Source organism: Stegostoma tigrinum, chromosome 26 (genome assembly GCF_030684315.1).
Source record: "Stegostoma tigrinum isolate sSteTig4 chromosome 26, sSteTig4.hap1, whole genome shotgun sequence".
In the NCBI taxonomy this organism is placed as follows: domain Eukaryota; kingdom Metazoa; phylum Chordata; class Chondrichthyes; order Orectolobiformes; family Stegostomatidae; genus Stegostoma; species Stegostoma tigrinum.
In genome coordinates this window covers 10185833-10211780 of record NC_081379.1, presented here as the reverse complement: position 1 = coordinate 10211780, position 25948 = coordinate 10185833, and the positions used below count along the sequence as shown (strand labels likewise).

Here is a 25948-nt window from a genome sequence, read left to right as displayed (position 1 = left end):
AATACAGTATATTTCTGAAATAAAAGGCTCTCCCACTTCGGTTAGCGTCTGTGCAGGGTGTAATCATTTTAAACTTTTCAAATGAAATAGATTTCTCATTTTCTGGAAACTCGGGGAAAAAACGAAATAAAATCTACCTAAGGATTTTTCATCTGAAGGTGCAACAAAGATTTCTCTTCTCCCCTTAAAGGCGAACGTATTACATCTTTCCTTTTGTCTCTTGGGGTAAGTGTTTTCTGGGAATTTCAATGTGTAGGTGACAATTTCGTTTGCTACAGTCAAATTCTTGGGCGTTATCAAGGATAGACACGTGGAATTTGGAAAACAAACTGATCAGCCGTGAGTTTACTGGCAAAATTTGTTTAATCCAGAAAAGTGTGTGGTGATAGCAAGGTGTAGAGCTGAATGAACACAGCGGGCCAAGCAGCATCAGAGGAGCAGGAAAGCTGACGTTTCGGGCCTAGACCCTTCTTCAGAAACATTTTTGGGAGGTTGAATGCAAGAGGAAAGTACACACTAAACGGCAGGACCCTGAGGTGTGAGATGCACATTCAAATCTTGGAGTGCAATACTGCAGTGCCCTGTGACTGCCAACACAAGTGGATAAGGTGGTAAAGAAGGCAAATATGGCATGCTTCCCTTTTGATTACACATTGCATTAAAATGTTGGCATGCCAGGGTGCAGCTGTATAAGAAATTAGTTAGTCCACATTTAGAGTCCTGGGAGGATGTACAGGTCAAGGGGGCGGGATAAGGTTAGTAGATAGGAAATGGTGTTGCGGCTTGAGGTGGGAGGAGGGGATAGGTGAGAGGAAGGACAAGTTAGGCAGGCGGGGACGAGCTGGGCTAGTTTTGGGATGCGGCGGGGTGGGGGGGCGTTGGGTGTAGATTTTGAAGCTGGTGAAATCCACATTGATACCATTGGGCTGCAAGGTTCCCAAGCGAAATATGAGTTGCTGTTCCTGCATTGGGTGGTACGGTGGCTCAGTGGTTAGCACTGCAGCCTCACAGCGTCAGGGACCCAGGTTCCAGCCTCGGTTAACTGTCTGTACAGAGTTTGCACATTCTCCCCGTGTCTGCGTGGGTTTCCTCCGGTTTCCTCCCACAGTCCGAAGATATGCAGGAGGTGGATCGGCCATGCCAAATTGCCCGTAGTGTTCAGGGGTGTGTGGGTTATAGGGGGATGGGTCTGGGTGGGATGCTCCAAGGAGCAGTGTGGACTTGTTGGGCTGAAGGGCCTGTTTCCACACTGTAGGGAATCTAATCAACCTTTGGGTGGCATCATTATGGCACTGCAGGAGGCCCAGGATGGACATCTTGTCTAAGGAATGGGAGGGGGAGTTGAAATGGTTCGCGACTGGGAGGTGCAGTTGTTTATTGCGAACCAAGCGTAGGTGTTCTGCAAAGCGGTCCCTAAGCTCTGCTTGGTTTCCCTGATGTAGAGGACGCCACAACGGGTACAGCATATGCAGTGTACCACATTAGCAGAAGTGCAGGTGAACATCTGCTTGATGTGAAAAGTCTTCTTGGTGCCTGGGATGGGGGTGAGGGAGGAGGTGTGGGGCAGGTGTAGCACCTCCTGCGGTTGCAGGGGTAAGTGCCGGGTGTGGTGGGGCTGGAGGGGAGTGTGGAGTGGACAAGGGAGTCCCGGAGAGAGTGGTTTCTCCAGAAAGCAGACAAGGGTGGGGAGGGAAAAATAAAATGACCTTATGTCTGGGCTCTCCTGTCCTCAATCCTACCATTGGTGGGATTTGTGCCTAACGAACCTGTCAAAGGCTCAAGTCTTTGAGTGCCTTTATTAAATCTCATTTGAGCTTTCTCTAAAGGAAAGTCCCAGCTTTTCCAATCAATGTGACTGAAGTTCTTTACTCCTGGAACTTGTGGAATCTCTGCTGCACTCCTGGGGAGGCGATGGCCTGGTGGTATTATCACTGGACTGTTAATCCAGAGACCCAGGTAATGTTCTGGGGCCCGAGGTTCCAATCCCACCTCAGGAGATGATAGAATTTGAATTCAATAAAATATCTGGAATTAAGAATCTAATAATGACTATGAATCCATTATCGATTATCAGGAAAAACCCATCTGGTTTACTGACATCCTTTAGTGAAGGAAACTGCCATCCTTACCTCGTCTGGCCTACATGTAACTCCAGACCCACAGCAATGTGGTTGCCTCTAATAATGTCCTCTGGGCAATTAGGGATGGGCAATAAATGCTGCCTAGACAGCAATGCCCTCATCCCATTAATGAACTTCTAATGTCTCCATACCTTTCCTAAGGTGGTGTCCAGATGTGAACACAATACTCCATTTGAGGCAGAACCAGTATTTTTTCTAACTTTAATATAATGCAACTTTTTTTCAATCCCACTATTGAGAAGGCACATATGCTATATGCTATACCATATGCTATATAAATTACCTTCTCAACCTCTTCTGCCACTTGCATGAGTTATACAGTGGTTAGGGAGCTTAGAACCAGGGAGCATAATTTAAAAATAAGCGAGATGACAATTAGGACCCAGATGGGGCAAAATAAGTTTACTTGAAGGGCTGTGAACCTTGGAATTTGTTAGCCCAGAAGGCTGTGGAAGCCCAGTCTTTTGAGTATGTTTAAGGTAGAAGGTGTGATAGATTTCTGATTACTAGTGGCATTTAGACTTATGGAGTGGGTAAAAAGAATTAAAGTGTTTGTTCAGCTCTTGTTACATTGAATATAGGTCAGGTTCAATGGGTTGAATGGCCTACTCCTGTAATTCTGAGAGGCATAAAGTGGAGATAGCCAGAGACTTTTTCCCAGGATGGAAATGACTATTATGAGGGGGCATATTTTTAAGGTGATTGAAAGAAGGTATAGAGGAGATGTTAGAGGTAGGTTCTTTTCAGAGTGGTGAGTGCATGGAATGTGTTGCTGGCAGTGGAGTCAGGTTCATTAAGAACATTTAAGCGACTCTTGGATAGGCACGTGGATGATAGTAAAATGTAGGGTATGCAGAGTAGTTTGATCTTAGAGTAGGAATAATAGGTTGGCACAGACAGCATCATGGGCCAAAGGGCCTGTACTGTGCTGAACTGTTCAATGTTCTATACAACCCCAGTCATTGCCTTTACAATTATACCCTTTAAAAGAAGATTAATGAGTTCTTGTGGTGCAATGGTAGTGTCCCTAGCCCTGATTCTGCTCCCAAAGTGCGCAATAACATATCTGTGCAGATTGATTAATAATAATTCTCTATCTTCATCTCCAGGTTATTTCCTCTTCCTCCTCTCCTTCAATCCAGGTCCACATGAACCACTGGGGGCCCCACAAACTAACAAAAGCGCTGATCGCGCCACACTCAAGATGGCGGAAATTGGGAGGCGCATTGCGAAAGACGGGCGTAGGCGCCACACTCAAGATGGCGGATGTTGGGTGACTGGGTGACGTTGCTTGAGTCGGCGGTGGTGCCACACTCAAGATGGCGGAGGTAGTAAGGGATGGTGGGAGGCAGACGGTTAAATCTGTTAGGAGTGCGGCCTGGTATAGGATTTTCTTCAAAATAGACCTGGCATATTTCGAATAGCTGCGGGATTTTTTCTTCTAAAAAGGAACAAATTCTGACTTTGAAACGGTTTTCTTTTTATTGAGCGATGCTGCCCTCTGTGTGAAAGAATTTTTTTTTACGGTATAACCTCGTCTTCATTATGCTGTATTATTTAAGGATTGAGTCAGAGTACGGTATGATATGTTTTGGAAGCTGTTTTCGCTTTTGAATGAGTTTGCATCATGTGTAAATTGTAGTCACTAATTCGCACCGATTTCACCTGGAATAATAAAATGTGAGGCGGGATGAACACCGCATCCCAGGAGCACAAAAGCTGACGTTTCGGGCCTAGACCCTTCATCAGAGAGGGGGATGGGGTGAGGGTTCTGGAATAAATAGGGAGGGAGGGGGAGGCGGACCGAAGATGGAGAGTAAAGAAGATAGGTGGAGAGGAGAGTATAGGTGGGGAGGTAGGGAGGGGATAGGTCAGTCCAGGGAAGACGGACAGGTCAAGGAGGTGGGATGAGGTTAGTAGGTAGATGGGGGTGCGGCTTGGGGTGGGAGGGAGGGATGGGTGAGAGGAAGAACCGGTTAGGGAGGCAGAGACAGGTTGGGGATACCTTCCCCTGCAACCGCAGGAAATGCTACACTTGCCCCCACACCTCCTCCCTCACCCCCATCCCAGGCCCCAAGATGACATTCCACATTAAGCAGAGGTTCACCTGCACATCTGCCAATGTGGTATACTGCATCCACTGTACCCGGTGCGGCTTCCTCTACATTGGGGAAACCAAGCGGAGGCTTGGGGACCGCTTTGCAGAACACCTCCGCTCAGTTCGCAACAAACACTGCACCTCCCAGTCGCAAACCATTTCCACTCCCCCTCCCATTCTTTAGATGACATGTCCATCATGGGCCTCCTGCACTGCCACAATGATGCTACCCGAAGGTTGCAGGAACAGCAACTCATATTCCGCCTGGGAACCCTGCAGCCCAATGGTATCAATGTGGACTTCACCAGTTTCAAAATCTCCCCTTCCCCTACTGCATCCCTAAACCAGCCCAGTTCATCCCCTCCCCCCACTGCACCACACAACCAGCCCAGCTCTTCCCCTCCACCCACTGCATCCCAAAACCAGTCCAACCTGTCTCTGCCTCCCTAACCGGTTCTTCCTCTCACCCATCCCTTCCTCCCACCCCAAGCCGCACCCCCAGCTACCTACTAACCTCATCCCACCTCCTTGACCTGTCCGTCTTCCCTGGACTGACCTATCCCCTCCCTACCTCCCCACCTACACCCTCTCCACCTATCTTCTTTACTCTCCATCTTCGGTCCGCCTCCCCCTCTCTCCCTATTTATTCCAGTTCCCTTCCCCCATCCCCCTCTCTGATGAAGGGTCTAGGCCCGAAACGTCAGCTTTTGTGCTCCTGAGATGCTGCTTGGCCTGCTGTGTTCATCCAGCCTCACATTTTATTACATTGTAGGAGAGTTGCAGTTTGTGGACCTTATTTCCGTTTTTGATCTAATGGCCAGCGTGCACACAGGATGCAGTTTTTACATAAAATTACATCAGGTCCATAGGAATTAAAGTCTTACCTGACAAATTTTGAAATGCTTTGCAATCTCTCACTGCAATCAAACCAACTGTACTGAAGTCACTGAAATAATAGTTAATGGTAAATCCCTACTAGTACTCAGACATCTTGATGAGTTAGAGATAATGGGAACTGCAGATGCTGGAGAATCCGAGATAACAAAGTGTGGAGCTGGATGAACACAGCAGGCCAAGCAGCATCTTAGGACCACAAAAGCTGACATTTCGGGCCTAGAGCCTTCATCAGAAAAGCTTTTCCGATGAAGGCTCTAGGCCCGAAACGTCAGCTTTTGTGGTCCTAAGATGCTGCTTGGCCTGCTGTGTTCATCCAGCTCCACACGTTATCTCTTATTCTTGACGAGTTATTTGCCTTTGTGTCAGATGTAACTGCAGCCATGGGTAGATTTTTCTCTCTTTGGTCTCTGTCTCCTTCAATTTTGCTGGAACTTATTAGCATTGTTTCTGATTGAATGCTGCCTAGATATTAAGCACAGCTGTCCTCTCTTTCAACCTGAGTATCAATTGCATTTTTAGAAGTAGGTACCATGGGGAACAACAAATATTTCTGTTGTATGGGTGGCATGTATCTTAAATGGTAATGTGCTGGTTGCATTAGTAATTGGTTAAGGTAGGGGATGGTGTGGGTGGAAAATCGGGTGTTTTGAACTAAAAATATCTTATCGCTTGGTTGTTGTGTTTACAGTTCTTAGGCAACAGAGGGAGTAGTAAAGAAATTCACTTCCACATGTGACTGTACAGTGTGAAGATGTAATTGTCAAATGTTAAATAAAAAATAGAAGAACCTATTTTTGTGAAAATTAGAGATGAAGTTCTTTGGCCTGATGCTCTTGGCAACATTAGAAATCATTTCTAAATCTGTTTTAGGAGTGGGCATTCCTTTTTGAAAGAAGCTGGTCCCTTGATACTGGGATGATTTCCTCGAAACAACTTTTTTGAAGATGAATAAAACCGTAGAGGTATATGAAGAACCAGCAGATATCGCTAAGCAGCAGGAACAGCATTATCACCTTCTGTCTCAGCTGCAGAGTCTGGTCAAAGATCTATCAAGGTAGCAGAACAGTAAATTCGAACATTCTAGATATTTTTGATCGTCCTGTTCAGAGATGGTATGATCCTGCTCTGGAGCAGGTGGGACTTGAATGCTGAATCTTATTTTTCGGCTATTCTACCAATATTCTGAAAATCTGACTAATAAACATTGTTTTCTTTTATTCATTCATGGGATGAGGCTGAATGGGCAGTATTTATTGCTCATCCCTAATTGCCCAGAGGGCAGTTCAGAGTCACCCACATTGCTGTGGGTCTGGAGTCACATGTACACCAGACCAAACCAGGAAATGATGGTAACACTGTGGAGCTGGAGGAACACAGCAGGCCAGGCAGCATCAGAGGAGCAGGAAAGCTGATGTTTCAGGTTGTGACCCTTCAATGCCGTATCTGCACTGGAGGTAGACACAAAATGTCACTTTGGCACTTTTTGAAGAACGACAGGTGAATTATCCCTGGTGCGCAAGCCAATATTTTATCCTCCATCAAGTCACAATATCTGGCCGGTATTACATTGTGGCTTCTGGGATTTTAATCTGCACAAATTAGCTGCCATATCAATTGTCCTTCATTGGCAGTGAAGCATTGTGGGTATACCCACAGCACTAAATAGTCTGCAGTGATTCAAGAATGTAGCTTGCTATCGCCTTCGAGGGCAACTATGGGTGGGCATTAAATATTGGCCCAGCCAGCAAAGACCATGTCCCATGAATTTAGTATTTTCTTAAAAAACATTGAGATATCATGTGGATGTGAAAGAGCTTAAAGGTTCTTATTTTCAAAAGTCCAGACTTCTATTTGACAGTCTCCAGCTCAGTGTATTTTTGAAATCTTGTCTCATACACTCAGTTGTTGATAAATATAATCTATTGTCCCATCATACAGTTTGGTTTAAAGGTAACATTTAATTGGTTATTAATTTGAAAGCACATCTGATCAACAGGAATAGGCAGTAAATGCTGTCTCAACCACCGAAACTTAATCCTGAATCAATTTAGCAACAAAAAAATCCCTTTTGCAATTTGTAAAAATAAACTGTTCACTAATCCAATCTTTCTGCTTTTTACTACATTTCTACAACAGGGAAATTTCTACTTCACATTTTTGCTTCCATAGCCTCACTTGAGAATCAGTAGCTTTCCTGGTTGGAAATATCTAACAATCATACCTCATTTGGTATCCTTGAATAAAATTGTATTCGCCACTCTCAGATGTTGATTCCAGTAATGGGGTGCAGCTAATAAACAATTGCTAGGGTTGCCCACTGCATGTTTAGTCAAGGTATTCCATGGAGCAATTTGGTTCACTTCACTGATTCCAGGCAGCCTATAACTGCTGTAGTTTGCATCAGTCCATGGTCCATATCAACATAGAACTTGAAGATCTGCAATCATGTTTCATCAATGAGGGATGTCTGTTTCAAATGGCTGCACTCCAACCTCATACTTTTTAGTATAGGATCTTAGGCAAGGCTAGAAACTCCTGTTGAATCTGTACCTGGGCCTGACCAAAGTGGCTGCCTATAGCTTTGGTGTAACCTGTTGTAGTTGCTCTGGTTGCCTGTCATATTCTATGGCATTGTTTATGCCCAGATAATCCTTTCGGAACAAATGTTGGCAGTTATCATGCTTGCGGTCTTCCTTGAATAGTGGCACAACAGTCTAAAAATGTTATTTGGGAAAACCGATATGAATTTTGTTATTTTTTATTTTCATTGTGGCCCTCCATGAAAAACAAATGGCTGTTGTTTTAGACTTTCCATTTTGATGATAGTGGCAGCTAGCATCTCCTCCTTTATAGTTAATTGGAGGAAAAGTTAATGATCCAGGGCAGCAACTACTGTCAGTACAGGCTAGTGGTTAGTGCTGCTGCCACATAGTGCGAGGGACACTTGGGCAACTGACTGTGCAAGCTTCATACATTCTTGGTGTTTCTGCATGGATTTTCTCCTGCAGTCCAAAGATGTACAGGTTAGATGGATTGGACAATTTAGCGCAGCCATAGTGTCCAGGGATGTGCAGACTAGTGGTTAGTCATGGGAGATGCAGGGTTACAGGAATAAGGGGGGAGAGGGGGAATGGTACACGTGAGATGCTTTTTGGAGGATCAGATTGGACTCAATGGGCTAAATGGCCTGCTTCCACACTGTAGGGATTCTATGATTCTGAGTACTAGATAAGAATTACAAGTGAGTGGTACTTAAAAAGGATAGAACAATGGTAATGAGAAGAAAGTTTACACTGATTTTTCTTAAATGTATCCATTGTCTATGTCATGTTACTACCAATTTGTCCATTTAATCTGTTTCCATGAAGCGTTTTAAAGATCGTTCTGTTAACTGCCTGTTTGTTTCATGCTTTTGAAGTGTTTAAGTCTCTTATCTGTACTTTTTGAAAGCTAGGATGAAAGGTTCATCTGAAGCATCATTGTTTTTTCCATGCATCTTGACTGTGGTTAAATGTTTACCTTTTTTAATGCAGGATATTTTCTTTTTCTGTTTTTAGCTCATGCCAACAGCGATTATCCTACGATATACTAAGTAACCTGGCCTTGGCTTTGATTGATGGCACTGTCTTTGAGATTGTACAGGGTTTGCTTGAGATTCAGCATCTGACTGAGAAAAATCTCTACAACCAGCGTCTGAAACTGCACAGTGAACACAGAGGTAGCAAGCCTGGGGATGTTCTAGATCGAAAATTGAAATTCAATCGATGAAAAGGGGAGGAGGGGTTTAAACTTGTTCTAAAATGTGGTTCTCCTTAAACATAGCAAATGTTATCGGCAGAAATCACTATCCAGAGGGAAAGAAAACTGCTTTCCAAAAAAATGTACTTGGAACTGAATATACTGGTCCTGCGTTTTGAAGAATATAAAATGAGTTCACCGGTACATGTCATTTGATGAGGAAATTTTACTGTTTAACTTTTCTAGGCTGTGGTACAGAAACTAAATTTATTTTAAGCTGCCTGAAAGTTGGCCTGACCTATAGGACTGTGACAATGTGTAGGGCAAAGAGGCAGGTCCAAATACTTCACAGCTGGAAGTAGAATTGCACACTATGTAGTTGGTACTGACCTGACCTGTGCTGGCAGTATACCCAATTTGATCAACCAGCTCCCTGAGGTGCTTCAGTTACTATGAAGCATTTTACCACTTATTGTAGCCTTGAGACACAGGCTGTGATGGTAATATTATCTTGTTTGGTAGTATTATAATCTACTTTCCCTTACCATCAAATCCTGAAGAGAAATTTGAGCCCCAGTGCTCCCTTTCAAAGGCGGAGACAATACTCACTGCATCTCTCAAACTCCATAGAATGGTTAGCATTACTACTTCTGTTTTTAAATACTTTTTATAGTGGGACTAAAAATGTTTTGTGTTTTTTTTTGTTGCTCCTGAAATAAGTAGTTTGCTGGGCCATCTCACTGGTAGGCCAGATGATGTAAAAACAGAATCCTTTCCCTTGAGGACGTTAGTGAACCAGATAAATTTTTATGACCGAGAATGATTATTTTTGTTTATTTCATTAACCTGAAATTGCTAGAGAAACTCGGCAGGTTTGTCAGACCTGGTTCTGAAGAAGGGTCCCTGCATTCAAAAGATTGACGCTGTTTCTCCCTCCACATATGCTGCCCGATCTACTGAGTTTCTTGAACAACTTAATTTTAAGCATCTGCAGTTCTTTGTTTTGTATTAACACTTTCAAATGAAATAATTCATAGTTATCAAGGGTTTGTCTGAATCACATTCTGGGTATGAACATCATTGACTAGGCCAGTATTTAAGCATCCCTAATTGCCCTTAAACTAAGTGGTAGTGAGGAGCTAACCACGTTACTGTGGGCCTGGAATCACCTGCAGGCCACGCCTCACGTAGATGGCAGGTTTCTTTCCTAAAAGACACTAGTGTTTTTACAACAATTGATGGTCGTTACACGGTCACCGTGAAGCTAGCTTTTAATTCCAGATCCTTTTATTGGATTCAGATTTCTCCATCTGCCCTGGTGGGATTTGAACCCAGGGCACTGGCTGGGTATTTTGGCTTACTAGTTCAATGACGTTACCAGAATTGTTGTAGGATCCTTAACTGAATTTAAATTCAATGATGGGATTTGGATATATGTTCACAAAGCATTAGCCTGGACCACTTTGTTACCGATCCAGTGACATTGCACCATGCCATCACATGCAAGAGGACATCAGTCCTTATTGATGGCTAACATGAACAGATTAGCAGCAAAGATCAGGCCAACTCACTTAGAAAACCTATAATAGGAAGATAATGTCAATGTCTAACAGATAAATCTCTGATATTATCACAAATTTATATATTGCTACAAACTTATTTATTGCTATAATTTTATAGTGCATCTAACATAATAAAATATTCTGATTGCAATAGGCTTCACAGAACCATTAGCAAAGAACCTGACATCAAAACAGCTGGTACATTGCCTTTGTAAGGAAAGGTCCACAGCTTGCAAGTTGGCCTGGAAACCAGTACAGTTCCCTTAGGAAAAATTGTGGTTCTGGTATAATATTGTATTTCTTGCAAGAAAGTTACTTTGTTTTTTTCCTTAAAGCCCTTAAACAGGAGTTGCTAAAAAAACACAAGGAGGCATTACAGAGCTGCAAGACCCACAACATGGCAGTGCTCCGTGCAGCACAGCAAAGGGAACTTGAGGTAAAAGATTTGAGTTAACCTGCTTTCACAATGGCTTTAATCCTTTCTCCAAGCTTTTTGAGTTTGCCTAAACTTTTTGTACAAGATGAGCTAATATCCAGAGATTTTTCTTATTTAATTTGAGGGTTAGTGCATTTTGTTCACTTGTGTACATGTGACATAACAAAGGTGCTCCCCAAAATGTAACATGACATTGATAATGACTCTCTCTCTTTCTTTTTGATTTTTTTTCAATACAATTTAAATGCTAATTCCTAAGTCTTGGACTATATTCGATATGTTTCACTTGTTACAATTTGGTCACTTTTATTGATTTCAAGTTGTCATGATCAGAGCTGTCTTCAGTCTGAAAATTACTTCACACTTGTACCAGTACTGATGGGTCGTCTGATTTGTTGTAAGTCGTCAGGGAAATAGATAAACATAACTCTTACTTCCCCTCTCAGAACTTACTAAGCTTAAATGAACAGAAACTTGTGTTTGCAAGACTTAATTGTATTTTTTTTAAACAATTACATTCCTTTGCTGTTGCTGTACAATTTAGGACAGGGCCAGTGGTATTTTTGTTCTTTTCTCCTATCTTCAACTTAAACACGTTTGAGCGCCATCACACTTTTTTTTTTCCACCCCCAGGCATTGGAGCAGAGAGTCAAGGATGAGCAAAGGATGATGGATGAGAAGATAGTCTTGGAACTGGATCAAAAAGTGATTGACCAGCAGAACACCCTGGAGAAGGCTGGTGTTCCAGGATTCTACATTACTACAAACCCTCAGGTGACCCTCCTCAAAGATGTCTGGTATAATCTTTATTTTTTTGGGTCACTTTCCTTTGTTTACCAATTATACTTTATGCTAATGGATTTAAAACAGTACATAGTCACTATTAGATTTTCAAGCCTGATTTTGTTCTGTCCAAATGTCTGTCGGCTGTAAATAGTTTGCTTGTGTGTTTGGGTAACAGATCATCTCTCAAACAACTCAAAGAGCATTCTTGTTGAGAGGCTTGTTTACAGAGCTTAATGGACCTAAGTTCTAAAACTGCTTAGCCATAGACTGACAATCAGCAATAGCACAATAAAATGTGCAAGTGTACGTATTTAATAAACTCATGTTCTTTGTGAATGTTTAAAGCAGCACCATCACTGTAACTCTTCTTTTCCATTGGCTGTGAGTTTATCCTATGCAGCAAATGGTTAGGCTGAAAGGTCCTAGGTTTAATAACCACCCTGCTAAACTGACTGATATTTTTAATGTTACAGTTGGTCCCATTGCCTCTGTTAGAAAGGGAGAAAAATATGCTGTAGATTACACTTTTTTATTACTGTTGAAAAACATTTGGAAGGACAGGGCGACTCCGAAGGGCTTAGCTGGGCTGCTTCCCTTTGGTCAGTTCCAAACCCACGACCTTTACGACCGAATAGAACAAGTGTCGTAGATACAAGGGAACCTGTATGCTTTGAGTATGTAGGATTTGATGTAGCTTACCAATGTCTGGATAATTTTGCTTCCTAGCACAAACATTTTCCCCCTCAATGCCCAAATTAGACAATCGCTAGAGTATGTATCATTAATTTTGGAACAATTCACCAGAAATTAGCCAGACCAGCACAAGCCTGAGGAATTTCAAGTGCAAGTAAAATCCAGTGCAAATTGACATTTCTTCAGTTTTATTGAATGCTTTGTGTTGGCTGTTCTCATCCAAAAACATGTCTCGCCCTGAGACCAAAACAAATTAGCCAGTTGTGGCACAGTATCATAGACAGGACATTGCCAAATATCCAGTAAGGCCACAAAGCTTTTAGTGATCGAAGTTCTAAATGGTTTTGTTTCTCTCTACCTTACAGGAACTGACCTTACAGATGAATTTGTTGGAACTGATCTTAAAAATGCAGCAGAAGGTAACTGAATCAGGGATTTGCTGATGTATTGTCATTGGATTAAATCTAAGAAAATTTGGAAGAATGCTCAAGTTCATCAAAGAAATGTCCAGCAACTCCTGGATTTGAAATGACAAGCCAGAATTATAGATACATAAGTTTGCTAAGTACTATTTGTATTGAAAGTCCTGGCTCTACCTCTGGTTTCTATGATGAGATTTTGGTAAATTTCCATTTGTACTCCTGCCCATTCATTGAACGTTACATGTGCATGAGAAGAGAAATATAAAACAGATTGCAGTTATACTTGTTTTGTAGTTTGGTTCAAATGCTCCAAATTACATTTACTTACGTTTTGACACACAGATTTTTGAAATGGGAGTTGTTTGAGTGGTACAGTACTTATTGGACTTGCTGTAATATTACCAACCTTTTCCTTGAATGTGCCTGACTGGTAAAACCACTGGTATCAAAGAACGTGTCCAACTTTTTTTTGTGTTATGCAAGTTCACTTAAAGGAATCATGTAAGTTAGTGTGACAGGACTGTGTACGTGGTAGAAGAAGGGAACCTTGCCAAAGTCAAGGAAAGCAAATGCAAGAGCCAGAAATGCTGACAGAGGTAGCAGTTTCCACTTCCAGTAGCTTAGTTGTGATATAGTGGGTTCACTGGGAAGTTGTGTAATCTTGTTTAAAAAGCTCAAATATTGAATCTATGTTACGCTGTTTAGTGGGTGGAAATCTTTTGCTTTCCATTGGCAGTAATTTGATATCACTAAAATGGAGGAAGTATCTCAAAGCTATGTGAAATAATCTGTTTGTAAATGTAGATAATGACTTATATTATAGTGAGGAGATTGCATAAAATTTCTAGCAGGCAAGTCTGACTTGTGGCTACTGTACCAAGGTTGTTCATTCAGCTACCACACTTTTTTTTTAAACTGGGAAAGCATCTTGGCTCATCAGTGTTATGTATTTTTATTTTACTTGTTTTTGGTCTGTATGATTCTCAAAGTTTTCAATAATTTGAACATTAGTTTTTCACACTGAATAAAACTTTATTTTTAAATCATTTATACTCTGTTGTCATTAATCACTTGTTCAGTAAATATACACATGACTACAAATGAATGTGTAATTAGTATGTGCAACAAAGCATTTTAGAATAGAAATGATTGGAATTGTTATGTCGATTTGTGATATCTGTTAATTTTTAGATGGTGTCTACAGAAATGCTGTGACTAAAATTAGCCAGTTATATTTGATAAAATTTGATGCCTCAAGTCATTTTAAATATTATAATTCACAGCCTTATTTTTGAGACCCAGGATTATTCAGTATTCTTCCTGTACATGTGAAATATAATGTCTCCATTCACCTCTTTGAATCCCGTCTGTAGTGAGAGATTGGTATCTCGGCAATGTTGTAAGAACCATATAAATTGCTGATTTCTTTTGAACATGTGCAATCTCTGGAAAACCCGAATCATTTAATCACTGAGGTGTCATCAAACCTATCATGCTAGTTCCCCAAAAAACTTATGCCTACATGTCAGGGGTAAAGGCCATAGCTTCCAATAAATAAAGTTCCCATTGATACTTTTTGTATTTGAACTTGATCATTCAAAGTATGAGTTTCAAGCAATGATGATTTGGCAGAGATTTGTATTGGTGAAAGTTAGTAGTCTGTAGTCTATTGCTACCTCAGTATGCTGCTAGTCCTTTGGTCACATATTTAGGTGTCTCAATATCAAGTATGTTTTTTGTTTGTTTTCCCATTGGTATAACTTGCTGAGTCAATGAGAGTGGATATCGTGTCTTTGCAATGCCACCTTGAGCCAGCCAAATGGAGAGAGATGTGAATAAACGAGAGAGGGGTTTGTACCATGACTTTTTTCTTTATTGAACTTTGCATCGGCAGTTCACATATTTTGAGGCACCTATTTACTCTAAAGGGCTATCACACAAGCTCAGCATTTTTGTTTGCATTTCTAGCAAGTCGCTGACTTAGAACTTACTATATGTATATAGTTTCAAAATCTCCCCACCCCCAACCTCATGACCAACCCTCCCCCTCATCCCCACCTTCTTGACCTGTCCATTTTCTCTCCCACCTCACTGACCAATCCCCACCACTGCCTACCTGCACTCACCTACCACTATCACAACTCCTTTACCCAGCCACGCTCCTCCTCTATTTATTTTGGATCTCCTTCCGCATCCCTGATTTTTTTGAGGGTCCTAACCTCAAACGTCAGCTTTCCTGTTCCTCTGCTGCCTGGCCTGCTGTGTTCCTCCAGCTCCACACTGTGTTGTCTCAGACTCCAGTGTCAGCAGTTCCTACTATCTCTTTCTATATGCATGTATTTTTCACAACCTCAGGATGATGAGACCCAATGTTACTTTTGCTAAAACAAAATACTGTAAACATAGAGTTGGCAGTCTTTTTCTTTACTATTTCACAGACCTGGAATGCTGGCTAGGCTAGTATTTTGATTGACCTCAAGGGTGAAGTCACATTGTATTGCTATGGTCTGTGATGACGTGGGTACGTCAACAATGTTCCAGGATTTTGATGAACAACAGTGAAGGAATGGCAATTCTAATTCCAAGTCAGGATTGTATGCCTGGCTTGGAGAGGAACTTGAAGCTGAAGTGCTCCCATAGATTTGTTGTCTTTTGCAATCTTTACTGTCCAGATGGAAGTTTTGGGAAGTGCTGTCGAAGGAACTTTGATTTACAGAAGCTGACCTACTGCAGTGTATGATGTGATGGTACATACTTGCTGCCACTGGTGGTTGTGGTGGGTATAAATATTGAAAGTGTTAGATGGTTGCCAGTCAAGTGACTTTGTTCTAGATGGTGCTGAATTTGCATGTTGTTGGAGCTTAATTCTTTTAGCAGGAAGTATTCTGTTACATCCCTGGCTTGTGCTTTTGTAGATAGTGGTTGTGGTAAATAAAGTCAGGTGAGTTACTTGCTGTAGCATACCTAATAGCTGAACTGCTCTTGATCAGCCATATAAGTACTATGGCTCCCAGTTCAGCTTATAGTCAATTCACAGGATGTTGAGTTGTAGAGGGGGGAGGGATTCAGTGAATGTTGAGGTATAATGGTTTCGTCCCGTTGTTGGAGATGGCCACTGCCTGTCGTTTGCATGGCATGAATGTTGCTTGCCGCTTAGCTGAAGCCTCTGTTGTCCAGGCCTTACTGTATGCAGGTACAGACGACTTCACTATCTGAAGTTAATAATGGTGCTGAACATTGTGTGTAATCATCATCATTTATGGAGGAAAGTTCATTGACACAGCTGAAGATGTTTGGGAATAGGATACTAGCCTGAGGAGCTCGTGTAGTGATGTCCTGGGACTGAGATAATAGAGAAGCAAAATGTTTCAAGTCTGACTTCAAATGTGGATATGGTAAATGACTAGCTGATTCTGTAATGTTGATTTTGAGGGTTAAAGGTTGTTTGAGAATTAAATGCTGAGAGATCCCTTACTCTTGGGATATTATTTATAGGATCATCATGGTGTCTTTATTCAATAAGTCATCTGAAAAGCACCTCTTCTGATATTGCAGCTGAAGTATTGACCTAAGTTGTGTTTGAGTCACTGAAGTAACTATGACCAGTGAGCCAAAGCTCAGATTATAGAAAGGGATGTATCCTACAATTTTACTCTGCGTTATCACATAACCAAAAGAAAAGCTATTTTTGATCTTCAAGAAGTATGAACCATCTAGTCAAATAAGCAGCATTTAACCCTTGAATAACTTCAAAGCAGCCTCTCCTCAATAGTGCCCACTGCATATTGTCCCAGCCCCTCCACTTCTCACAGCCATATAAATCTCAGAATCAAAAATAAATTGTTTTAGAAAAACAATTTGAGAATATTTAACTGCTGCCACAAGTCATTGAGGTCAGGCCAATGACACCATTCCTTAACAATCTGTTTTGCCTTCCAAGTGATGCTTGCAATTACAAGAAACTGTCAGAGATAGTAGGAACTGCAGATGCTGGAAAATCTGAGATAACAAGGTGTAGAGCTGGATGAATACAGCAGGCCGAGCAGGAAAGCTGACATTTTAATCCTAGACCCTCCTTCACTCTTCCTGCTCCTCTGCTGTGTTCGTCCAGCTCTACACCTTGTTTTCTCTTCGACAAGAAACTGTCAATTTCTTGGAAATCTTGAGGTTAGAAAGAAAGCATCGCAGTAAAATTTTTGCTCTGCACCAGTCAGTAGACATTCCCAGAATTTGTCAGGAAACTTCAATCCTTAATTAACTGTTCCCATAACAACAGCAAGGAATCAAAATTTACTATGGTTTCAGGATGGACCTGCCTCTACTTATTAATTTAAATGGGTGGTTGCATGCTGTGAGTTTGCATAGCACTTACATTATAAAGTATGTTATTTTATTCCAATGAAACACTGTTGGTGTTTTTGCTAACCAGAAACTTCCTCTGCTATCGTACTTCACCTGACCCTATTAATTCTCTTAGTATTTCTTCCTCAGCCCCCGCAGTATGTTGTTAATTTGCTGTAAACAGTTTGCTATCGATTTGTAGTGAGTTCCCTGCTTCCATCCACTCTGACTCTAGTCATGAATCCACCATCTGCTTCCTTATTGAAGGTGGCTGACAGTTTTGGTGTTTGACTGGCTCTTTCTGCTGAACGTGTTTATGGTATACAATTATTTATTTGACTCTTCAAGAAATTGGTTATTAAAATACCTTTACTATGGCTGTCCTGTTCAGAGTTTACATTTGCCAGAAAAACAATAGCAAGAGCGCAACACTGACTATTTTGAGAGCATGTGGAAAGCCTGGCAATTTGTAACAAGGAAAACAGTTGCAAGTCATTCTTAATTGCACCACTGTTCACAAATGGGGATTCACCAGCAATTATCCAGTGTCAAGAAATTGGTCAGTTTGAGCGATAACTTTCAGATAGCCTCGTCACAGCCGTTTCGGATGAGCAATTTGTGCTGCAAAGTTAGTGGATAGGAAGTTGCTTTATCCGCTGGTAGAGCGGTCAATAACTGCAGGGGGTTAAGAGATGGAAAGCTAAGCTTAGGAGAATCCGAGACAACAAAGTATGGAGCTGGATGTACACAGCATCTTAGGAGCACAAAAGCTGACGTTTCGGGTCTAGACCCTTCATCAGAAAGGGGGATGGGGAGAGGGTTCTGAAATGAGAGGGGGAGGCAGATTGAAGATGGATAGAGGAGAAGATAGGTGGAGAGGAGACAGACAAGTTAAAGGGCCGGGGTTGGAGCCTGTAGAGGTGAGGATAGGTGGGGAGGTAGGGAGGGGATAGGTCAGTCCGGGGAGGACAGACGGGTCAAGGTGGCGGGATAAGGTTAGTAGGTAGGAAATGGAGGTGTGGCTTGAGGTGGGAGGAGGTGATAGGTGAGAGGAAGGACAGGTTTTCACCATGGATGTCCAGTCCAGACACCTGCACTTCTTCCAGTCCCACAGGCCCGACCAGGCCCCCTCCACCGACACCCTCATCCCCCTAGCCTAACTCATCCTCACCCTCAACTTCTCTTTCAATTCCTCCCACTTTCTACAGACAAAGGGGGTGGCCATGGGTACCCGCACGACCCCAAACTATACCTGCCTCTTTGTAGGTTACGTGGAACAGTCCCTCTTCCGCACCTACACTGGCCCCAAACCCCACCTCTTCCTCCGTTACATTGATGACTGTATCGGCGCTGCCTCGTGCTCCCGAGAGGAGCTCGAACGGTACATCCACTTCACCAACACCTTCCATCCCAACCTCAAGTTCACCTGGACCATCTCCGACACATCGCTCATCTTCCTGGACCTCTCTGTCTCCATCTCAGGCAATCAAATAGAAACCGACGTCCATTTCAAGCCCATCGACTCCCACAGCTACCTAGAGTACACCTCCTCCCACCCACTTTCCTGAAAAAATTCTAACCTGTTCCCAATCCCTTTGCCTCTGTCACATCTGCTCCCAGGATGAGGCATTCCACTCCCGCACATCCCAGATGTCCTCGTTCTTCAAGGACCGAGAATGCCCTCGACCGTGTCTCCCGCATTTCCTGCAACTCATCGCTCACACCCTGTCCCTGCAATAATCGCCAAAAGAGAATCCCTCTCGCCCTCACATACCACCCTACCAACCTCCGGATACAACGCATCATCCTCCGACACTTCCGCCATCTACAATCCGACCCCACCACCAAAGACATTTTTCCATCCCCACCCTTGTCTGCCTTCCGGAGAGACCACTCTCTCTAGGAGTGCCTTGTCCACTCCACACTCCCCTCCAACTCCACCACACCCGGCACTTTCCGCTGTAACTGCAGGAAGTGCTACACCTGCCCCTGCACCTCCTCCCTCAACCACATCCCAGGCCCCAGGTTGGCTTTCCACATCAAGCAGATGTTCACCCACACATCTGCCAATGTGGTGTACTACATCTGCTGTACCTGTTGTGGCTACCTCTACACTGGGGAAACCAAGCGGATGCATGGGGACCGCTTTGCAGAACACCTACGCTTGGTTCGCAATAAACAACCGCACTTCTCAGTCACAAACCGTTTCAACTCCCCCTCGCATTCCTTAGACGACATGTCTACCCTGGGCCTCCTGCAGTGCCATAACGATGCCACCCGAAGGTTGCAGGAACAGCAAGTCGTATTGCGCTTGGGAACCCTGCAGCCCAGTGGTATCAATGTGGATTTCACCAGCTTCAAAATCTCCCCTCCCCCCACTGCATCCCAAAACCAGCCTAACTCGTTCCCGCCTCCCGAACCTGTTCTTCCTCTCACCTATCCCCTCGTCCCACCTTAAGCCACACCCCCATCTCCTACCTACTAACCGCATCCCGCCCCCTTGACCCGTCCGTCCTCCCCGGACTGACCAATCCCCTCCCTACCTCCCCACCTATCCTCACCCCTACAGGTTCCATCCCCGGCCTTTTAACTTGTCCGTCTCCTCTCTACCTATCTTTTCCTTTATCCATCTTCGATCCACCTCCCCCTCTCTCCCTATTTATTTCAGAATCCTCTCCCCATCCCCCTTTTTCTGATGAAGGGTCTAGACCCGAAACATCAGCTTTTGTGCTCCTAAGATGCTGCTTGGCCTGCTGTGCTCATCCAGCTCCACACTTTGTTGTCTCGGATTCTCCAGCATCTGCAGTTCCCATTATCTCGAAGCTTAAGACAATATCTTTTCCTGTCTGAGGATGGTGATAGTCCAGAGTTCACAGCCTGAAGGAGTGGTTGAGTCAGAAACTCTCAACATTTAAGCAGTGTTTGAATATTCTCTTGTGTTGCCCTCAGGGTCATGGGCCAAAAAATAGAAAATGGTAGTTGTTTAATTAGATTTTTGTTGACAGATAAAGACACTGTTGGGCTGAATGGCTTCCTTCTGTGCCATAAATGTCAGTAAGCTTACAACTGAGGCACATGAAAGCACAATTTGCCAATAGTGCAGTGATCAAAATGAACCAAGTGGAGGAGGCCAGAATTGGAGGAATGCAGACCGTTCAGTTTTAGGAGTAAGGCTATGGAGGTTGTTCCAAACAAGTATGAGGATATTATATTTGAGGCATTGTTGAACTGAGCCAACACAGCTCAGCTACCCTGAAATGTCAGTTTTGCTGCTCCTCTGATGTTGCTGGGCCTGCTGTATTCATCCAACTCTACACCTTGTTATTACAGCATCAGCAGTTCCCATTACCTCAGTAATTGGTGATAAGTGTTGATGCAAGTTAAGATATGGACAGCAGAGACTGGGTCAGCAGAAGCCTTTGGAAACTGGAAGATGAAACACCATCTTAGAGTACATTGGATCGTCCAGTCAAGAGCTAAGTGTTCCTGCCCTGGGAATTCTGATGGGGACAATACCAGGGGAAATCTACTCTTTGCTTAGAAGTGTAGAGACCACTTTACTTTCATTTTTAAACAGTAAAAGGAGCTTTACTTTCCTGTTTTAGTTTGAAAGATTGCAGCAGGTGGTTTTCCTGTTCAAAAGAGTAGAGGGGTCTTTACTCTGTACAGTATTTAACCCTGGGCTGTATCTGCCCTGGGAGTGTTTGATGGGGATGATGCAGAGGGAATTTTGTTTAAAAGAGTCACAGTAACAAAACATAGATGAGGAAATGTTCTGAGGCAGGCTGGAATAGCTTTGTGTGAAGTATTTTTTCTTTTGGTCCTCAATTAAAGCAATAAAAGACTATGGTTTCAATTAAGACATATTTACATTTAGCTGGAGAATCTTGCTCATCTAGCACAATGTTGGCAGGGAGTGTTGCAGTGGAGGGATCAAGAGAAGTTGGGCTGAGATATATGCTGATGGTAATCAGTTCTTTGCAGAACTTGATGTTATCACCCACAGGCATCTATATTAGACCTCTCAAAATACATCATCTCACACTTTCTGGATCAAATTCCATTTACCACTGCTCTTCCCATCCGACCATTATATCTTGGAGGCCAAGGCTTTTCTCCTCACTATTTACCATACTGCCAATTTTCGTGTGCAAATTCACTGGTCAAACCTCCTACGTTTTTATCTAGATCGTTAATGTACACTACAAACCACAAGGGACCCAGCACCAAATTGCACAGTATTTAATTGGGCACAAGCTTTGTCACTGCAACCTTCAACATCACCTTCTGCCTATTATCAGTAAGTCAATTTTGGATCCAGTTTGTCAAGTTGCCTTGGTCCCCATGGGCTCTTACTTTCATAGAATCCCAGCATTGTGGAAGGAGACCATTCAGCCCATCAAATCAGCACTGACCCTTTGAGGAGCAAGCTCAGTGTCATTTTTTTTCAGACAAGAGTGTAAATGTTCTGCAAAATTGGGTTTCTGCTGAGCTTCCAGTTGCCTGTCATTTCAACACACTACCATGTTCAATGGCCAATATCTCTGTCTCAGGCTTGCTGCAGTGCTCTACCAAAGCTCAGCGCAAGCTGGAAGAACAGCACCTCATTTTCTGCTTGGCAACTTTGCAGCCTTCTGAACTGAATATTGAGTCTAACAATTTTAGGACTTGAGCACCTTCCCTACAATATCCCTACACCCCACACCAGGTCTTACTATCACATGGTTTGCAATTATGCACAATGCATTGGTAGCCACCATAGTTACTATTTGCATCTATTCATACTTCTAGCCCTACCATTATCCACTCATTTGTCTATCTAATTGTTTTTCTCTCTCTTTACCCTCACCTCCAACTATCACTTCCTCCTTATCCCGCTCCCCCCCCCCGCCCGACTCTACCTTCTGCATAAAAACCAACATTTTCCACGCTACTATCAGTTCTGAAGATGGGTCACTGAACCTGAAAAATTAACTCTGCTTTCTCTCATGTTGCCAGACCTGCTGAGTTTTTCCAGCAATTTCTGTTTTTGTTTTTGTTTCTGACAGCATCTACAGCTCTTTCAGTTTTTTTTACCTTTCATTAGTCATGGTAACCCATTAACTATCCTCCAGTCTTTGGGACCACTCCTGTAGTCAAACAAGATTTGAAATTTAATGTCAGAGCCCCTGTAATTTCCTCACTTTTCTTCTACATCCCAACTGGTGTACATTTTATCTAGGTCAGAGTATTTATTCCAAATTTTAACCCTCTAAAACCACAAATACTTACCACCTCCCCAATTCTATTTTGTTTATGCATATCCTCTCTGGATTTCCATGCCTACATTCTATAGTCAATGCAGATGCACAGCACTCATTTAAAACCTTACCTATGCCTTTTGGTTTCACACACAGTTTGCCATTTTGATCCTAAATGGACCCTACTGTTTCCCTTGTTATCCTCTTGCCCTAGAATATTTATAAAATTCATTTGAATTTACCTTTGTTTTATCCACTAGTGTTTTCTCATGCATTCTCTTTACTCTCCCAATTTACGTTTAAGTAACTTCTGCATTTTCTATATTCCAGGTGTTTCAAACCTTTGGTAGCTACCATGAGCCTCCCTATATTCAATATTCAATCCTGCACATCCTTGAGCAGCAATGGCTCTCTGGATTTGTTGTTCCCACCCTTCAGTTTTACACATACAGGTTGACCTACCACCCTCATTATTTTTCTTTTTGATTAAAACCCCATTTCTGATATAGATTTTCCCTATAAGGAGTTAATTTCAGTCCACCCCGACCAGATCCTGTTTATCATTAAAAAAAATCAACCTTCCTCCAGTTCTGAACCCTTATTTCTGATCCATCTTTGTCATTTTCCATCACTACTTTAAATCTTACTGAGTTATGGTCACTCACTGAAATACATCTCCATTGAAACACCTGCCACTCACCAGGTTTTGTCCCTTAAAATTAGGTTCAGCACTAACTGCATCTTGTAGGACTTTATACATGCTGGTAAAGAAATCTTTTAAGAATTTCACATCTTTTATGCCTTTCACACTTTGTCTAGCCCAGTTAAGTTTCAGGAAGTTAAAACGCCCAAATATTTTTATACTTTTCTGGAATTTGCCCATGCACCTGCCCTTCTGTTTCTCCCCAGGTGTTTGGAGGTCTACAATATATTCCCAACAATCTGATTGGCTCTTTTTGTTTTTAAGTTACAGCCATGTGACATCAACTGAGGAACCTTCTAAGCCATCAGTCCTCCTTGTTACAGCAATTGACTCCTTAATCAATATTGCAACACCATCTCCTCTGTTACACTCCTCCTTGCCTTGCCAGAAGTTCTATACTCCAGAATATTGAGCTGCCAGCACCATTCCTCCCACAACTGTGTCTCTGTGATAACAATATCATGCTCCAAGTTTAATTGGCACTGTCAACTTCCCTACCTTGTTCACGGGTCTCCTTGCATTAAAATGAATGCCATCCAGCCTTACCATGCTCCCTTCTTGCCTTAACTTGAACTTATATATTCTGCCATCCAGACTGACTTGCTTTTCTTCATTTATCTGTGCATCATCACACCTTACTCCTTTCCCCTGTCAAATTAGTTTAAACCCTCAACAACAGCACAAGCAAACCCATCACCACAAGGACGTTGGTGCCATTTCAGCTCAGGTTCAATCTATCAGACTTATATAGGTTCTACCTTCCTCAGGAGCTGACCCAGACATCCATAGATTCATAACAGTCATAGAGGTCCACATCACAGAAAAAGGCTGCACTAGTCAAAAACAACAACCTAACTATTTTTATGCTGCTTTCCAGTATTTGTGCAGAGCCTTATATGACTTAACACCATAAGGGCACATCTAAATGCTTCTTAATGTTATTTGCATTTCTGCTTCTACCACTCTTACAGGGATTGGGCTCCAGATTCCGAACATTCTCTGTGTGGAAACATTTTTCCTCACGTCCCCTCTAAACCTCCTTTCTCTTACCTTAAATCTATGACTCAGGTCATTGATCCCTCCACTAAGAGAAACATTTCTTCCTGTCTATGCCCTGCATAATTTTGTACATCTGAATCATGTCCTTCTTGATCTCTCTGCTTGAAGGAAAGCAACCTAAGACTGTCCAATCTCTTCATAACTAAAGCTTTCTAGCTCAAGCAACATCCTGAGCTCTGCACCCTCTTGGGGGCTATCACATCTAAACTATGACAGCCCATAATATTCTAGCTGTGGCCAAAACAATGATTACACAGTTCCAGCATAACCTCGATGCTCCTAACTATGTGCCTTGGTTAATAAAAAATAAGTATCCCACCTGCCTTAATAATCACTTTAGCTGCCTGTCCTGCTACTTTAAGGGACCAGTGGGCATGCTCACCAAAGTCCCCTGATCCTTGGTACTCTCAGGGTCCTACATAGTAGCAATATTCCTCCCTCTTTCTGCCACACGTTTATCTGTTATGTTCTGCTATTCATACAGCACATGGCACCAGGAGCAATCTAGAGAATAAATCCTTCAAAGTCCTCCTTACTAATCAGTTGCCTAGCTTCCTGACTTCTTGCTGCAGGACCTCATCCCTTTTCCCACTCATAGGTTCCAATGTGAACCATCACTCTTCTGATGATGCCTTCAGAAGGCCCTGTTGCTGTTCAGTGAAATCCTGGAGCCTGGGGAGACAACACACAGCTGTGGAGTCATGTCTGCAGAAACACCTGTCTGTACCCCTGATTATTGAGTCTTCTACCATTCAACCTGGTCCTCTCTTTCTCACCCCACCTCAGGTAGCTGGTCTCTGGCTGCACTCCCCAGAGAATCCACCGAAAATAAAATATTCTTGAGTGAAATGCATTCTGTTGCTGTACTGAATGGCAGTACATTCCTTCCCTGACTGCGGTTTCCTATGCTGTAAAGTGACTGCATGCTGTCCACATAACTGCTGTGAGTCCAGGTGACACTCAAGCTCCAAAGCCCAGCCCTCAAGCACCAAATCAGCAACATTTCCTGCACGTGATCATCCAGACTACCAGGAATGTCTAGCACTTCTCATATACTGCACGCTGAGTTCCCCTGCCATATCTTAAGTTACATTTTGGGGTCATGAGCTCTGCAGCAGTAATGACCTTCATGGAACTTTGACAGAGTTGTAACAATTGTACTCCCCACTCTAACCCACGCCCTCTGGTGGTTCTCAGAGGGGTCATGATAACTTTCAAGCCTCAGAAGGGGTCACAGTGGGAAAAAGGTTAAGGTCCTTCTAGATGTCCTGTTGCTCTCACCACATTGTAATCGATTTACCCTTCTGGTAATTTATACCGCAACACAGCTTTCCAAATTATAATGTTGAGTTAAGATCCAATTCATGCCATTGATTCTCACCTTGCTTTAGCAAGTTCCAAAGAAGATCAAAATTACTCTGAGATAATGGGAACTGCAGATGCTGGAGATTCTGAGATAACAAAATGTAGAGCTGGATGAACACAGCAGGCCAAGCAGCATCTTAGGAGCACAAAAGCTGACATTTCGGTCTGATGAAGGGTGTAGGCCTGAAACGTCACCTTTTGTGCTCCTAAGATGCTGCTCGGCCTGCTGTGTCCATCCAGCTCTACACTTTGTTATCTCAAAATTACTCCTGTTTTGTGGAAGGGTCTCTAGACCTGAAACGTTAAATCTGATTTTTTTCTTCACAGATGCTGTCAGACCTGCTGAGCTTTTCCAAAAAGTTCTATCTTGGTTCCAAAGATTATCTCCTGGTCTCAAAACGTTAACTTTGTTTCTCTCTTCACAGATGTTGCTAGACCTGTTGAGTTTCTTCAGCACTTTCTGATCT

General features: G+C 42.8%; 2 protein-coding genes across 4 annotated transcripts in view; both read left to right on the top strand.

The window, feature by feature from the left end:
• Positions 1-3371: 3371 nt before the first annotated feature.
• Positions 3372-13823, top strand: dgcr6 (DiGeorge syndrome critical region gene 6). 3 transcript variants are annotated; one of them, XM_048556695.2, is made up of 6 exons: positions 3372-3469; positions 6007-6190; positions 8694-8854; positions 10772-10872; positions 11506-11646; positions 12717-13823. In XM_048556695.2, the coding sequence occupies exons 2-6, from the start codon at positions 6081-6083 to the stop codon at positions 12792-12794; spliced, it is 591 nt and encodes a 196-aa protein (XP_048412652.1). In that variant the 5' UTR covers positions 3372-3469; positions 6007-6080; the 3' UTR covers positions 12795-13823. The 3 variants fall into 3 exon arrangements, with proteins under 3 accessions (XP_048412652.1, XP_048412650.1, XP_048412651.1); XM_048556693.2 differs by having other exon boundaries at positions 3435-3667; XM_048556694.2 differs by having other exon boundaries at positions 3435-3720.
• Positions 13824-14527: 704 nt separating this feature from the next.
• Positions 14528-25948, top strand: part of slc7a4 (solute carrier family 7 member 4) — a 56030-nt gene continuing 44609 nt past the window's right edge. The window contains exon 1 of the mRNA XM_048556651.2: positions 14528-14623. The gene's annotated coding sequence lies outside the window, so the exon portion shown is untranslated. The remainder of the gene's footprint in view (positions 14624-25948) is intronic.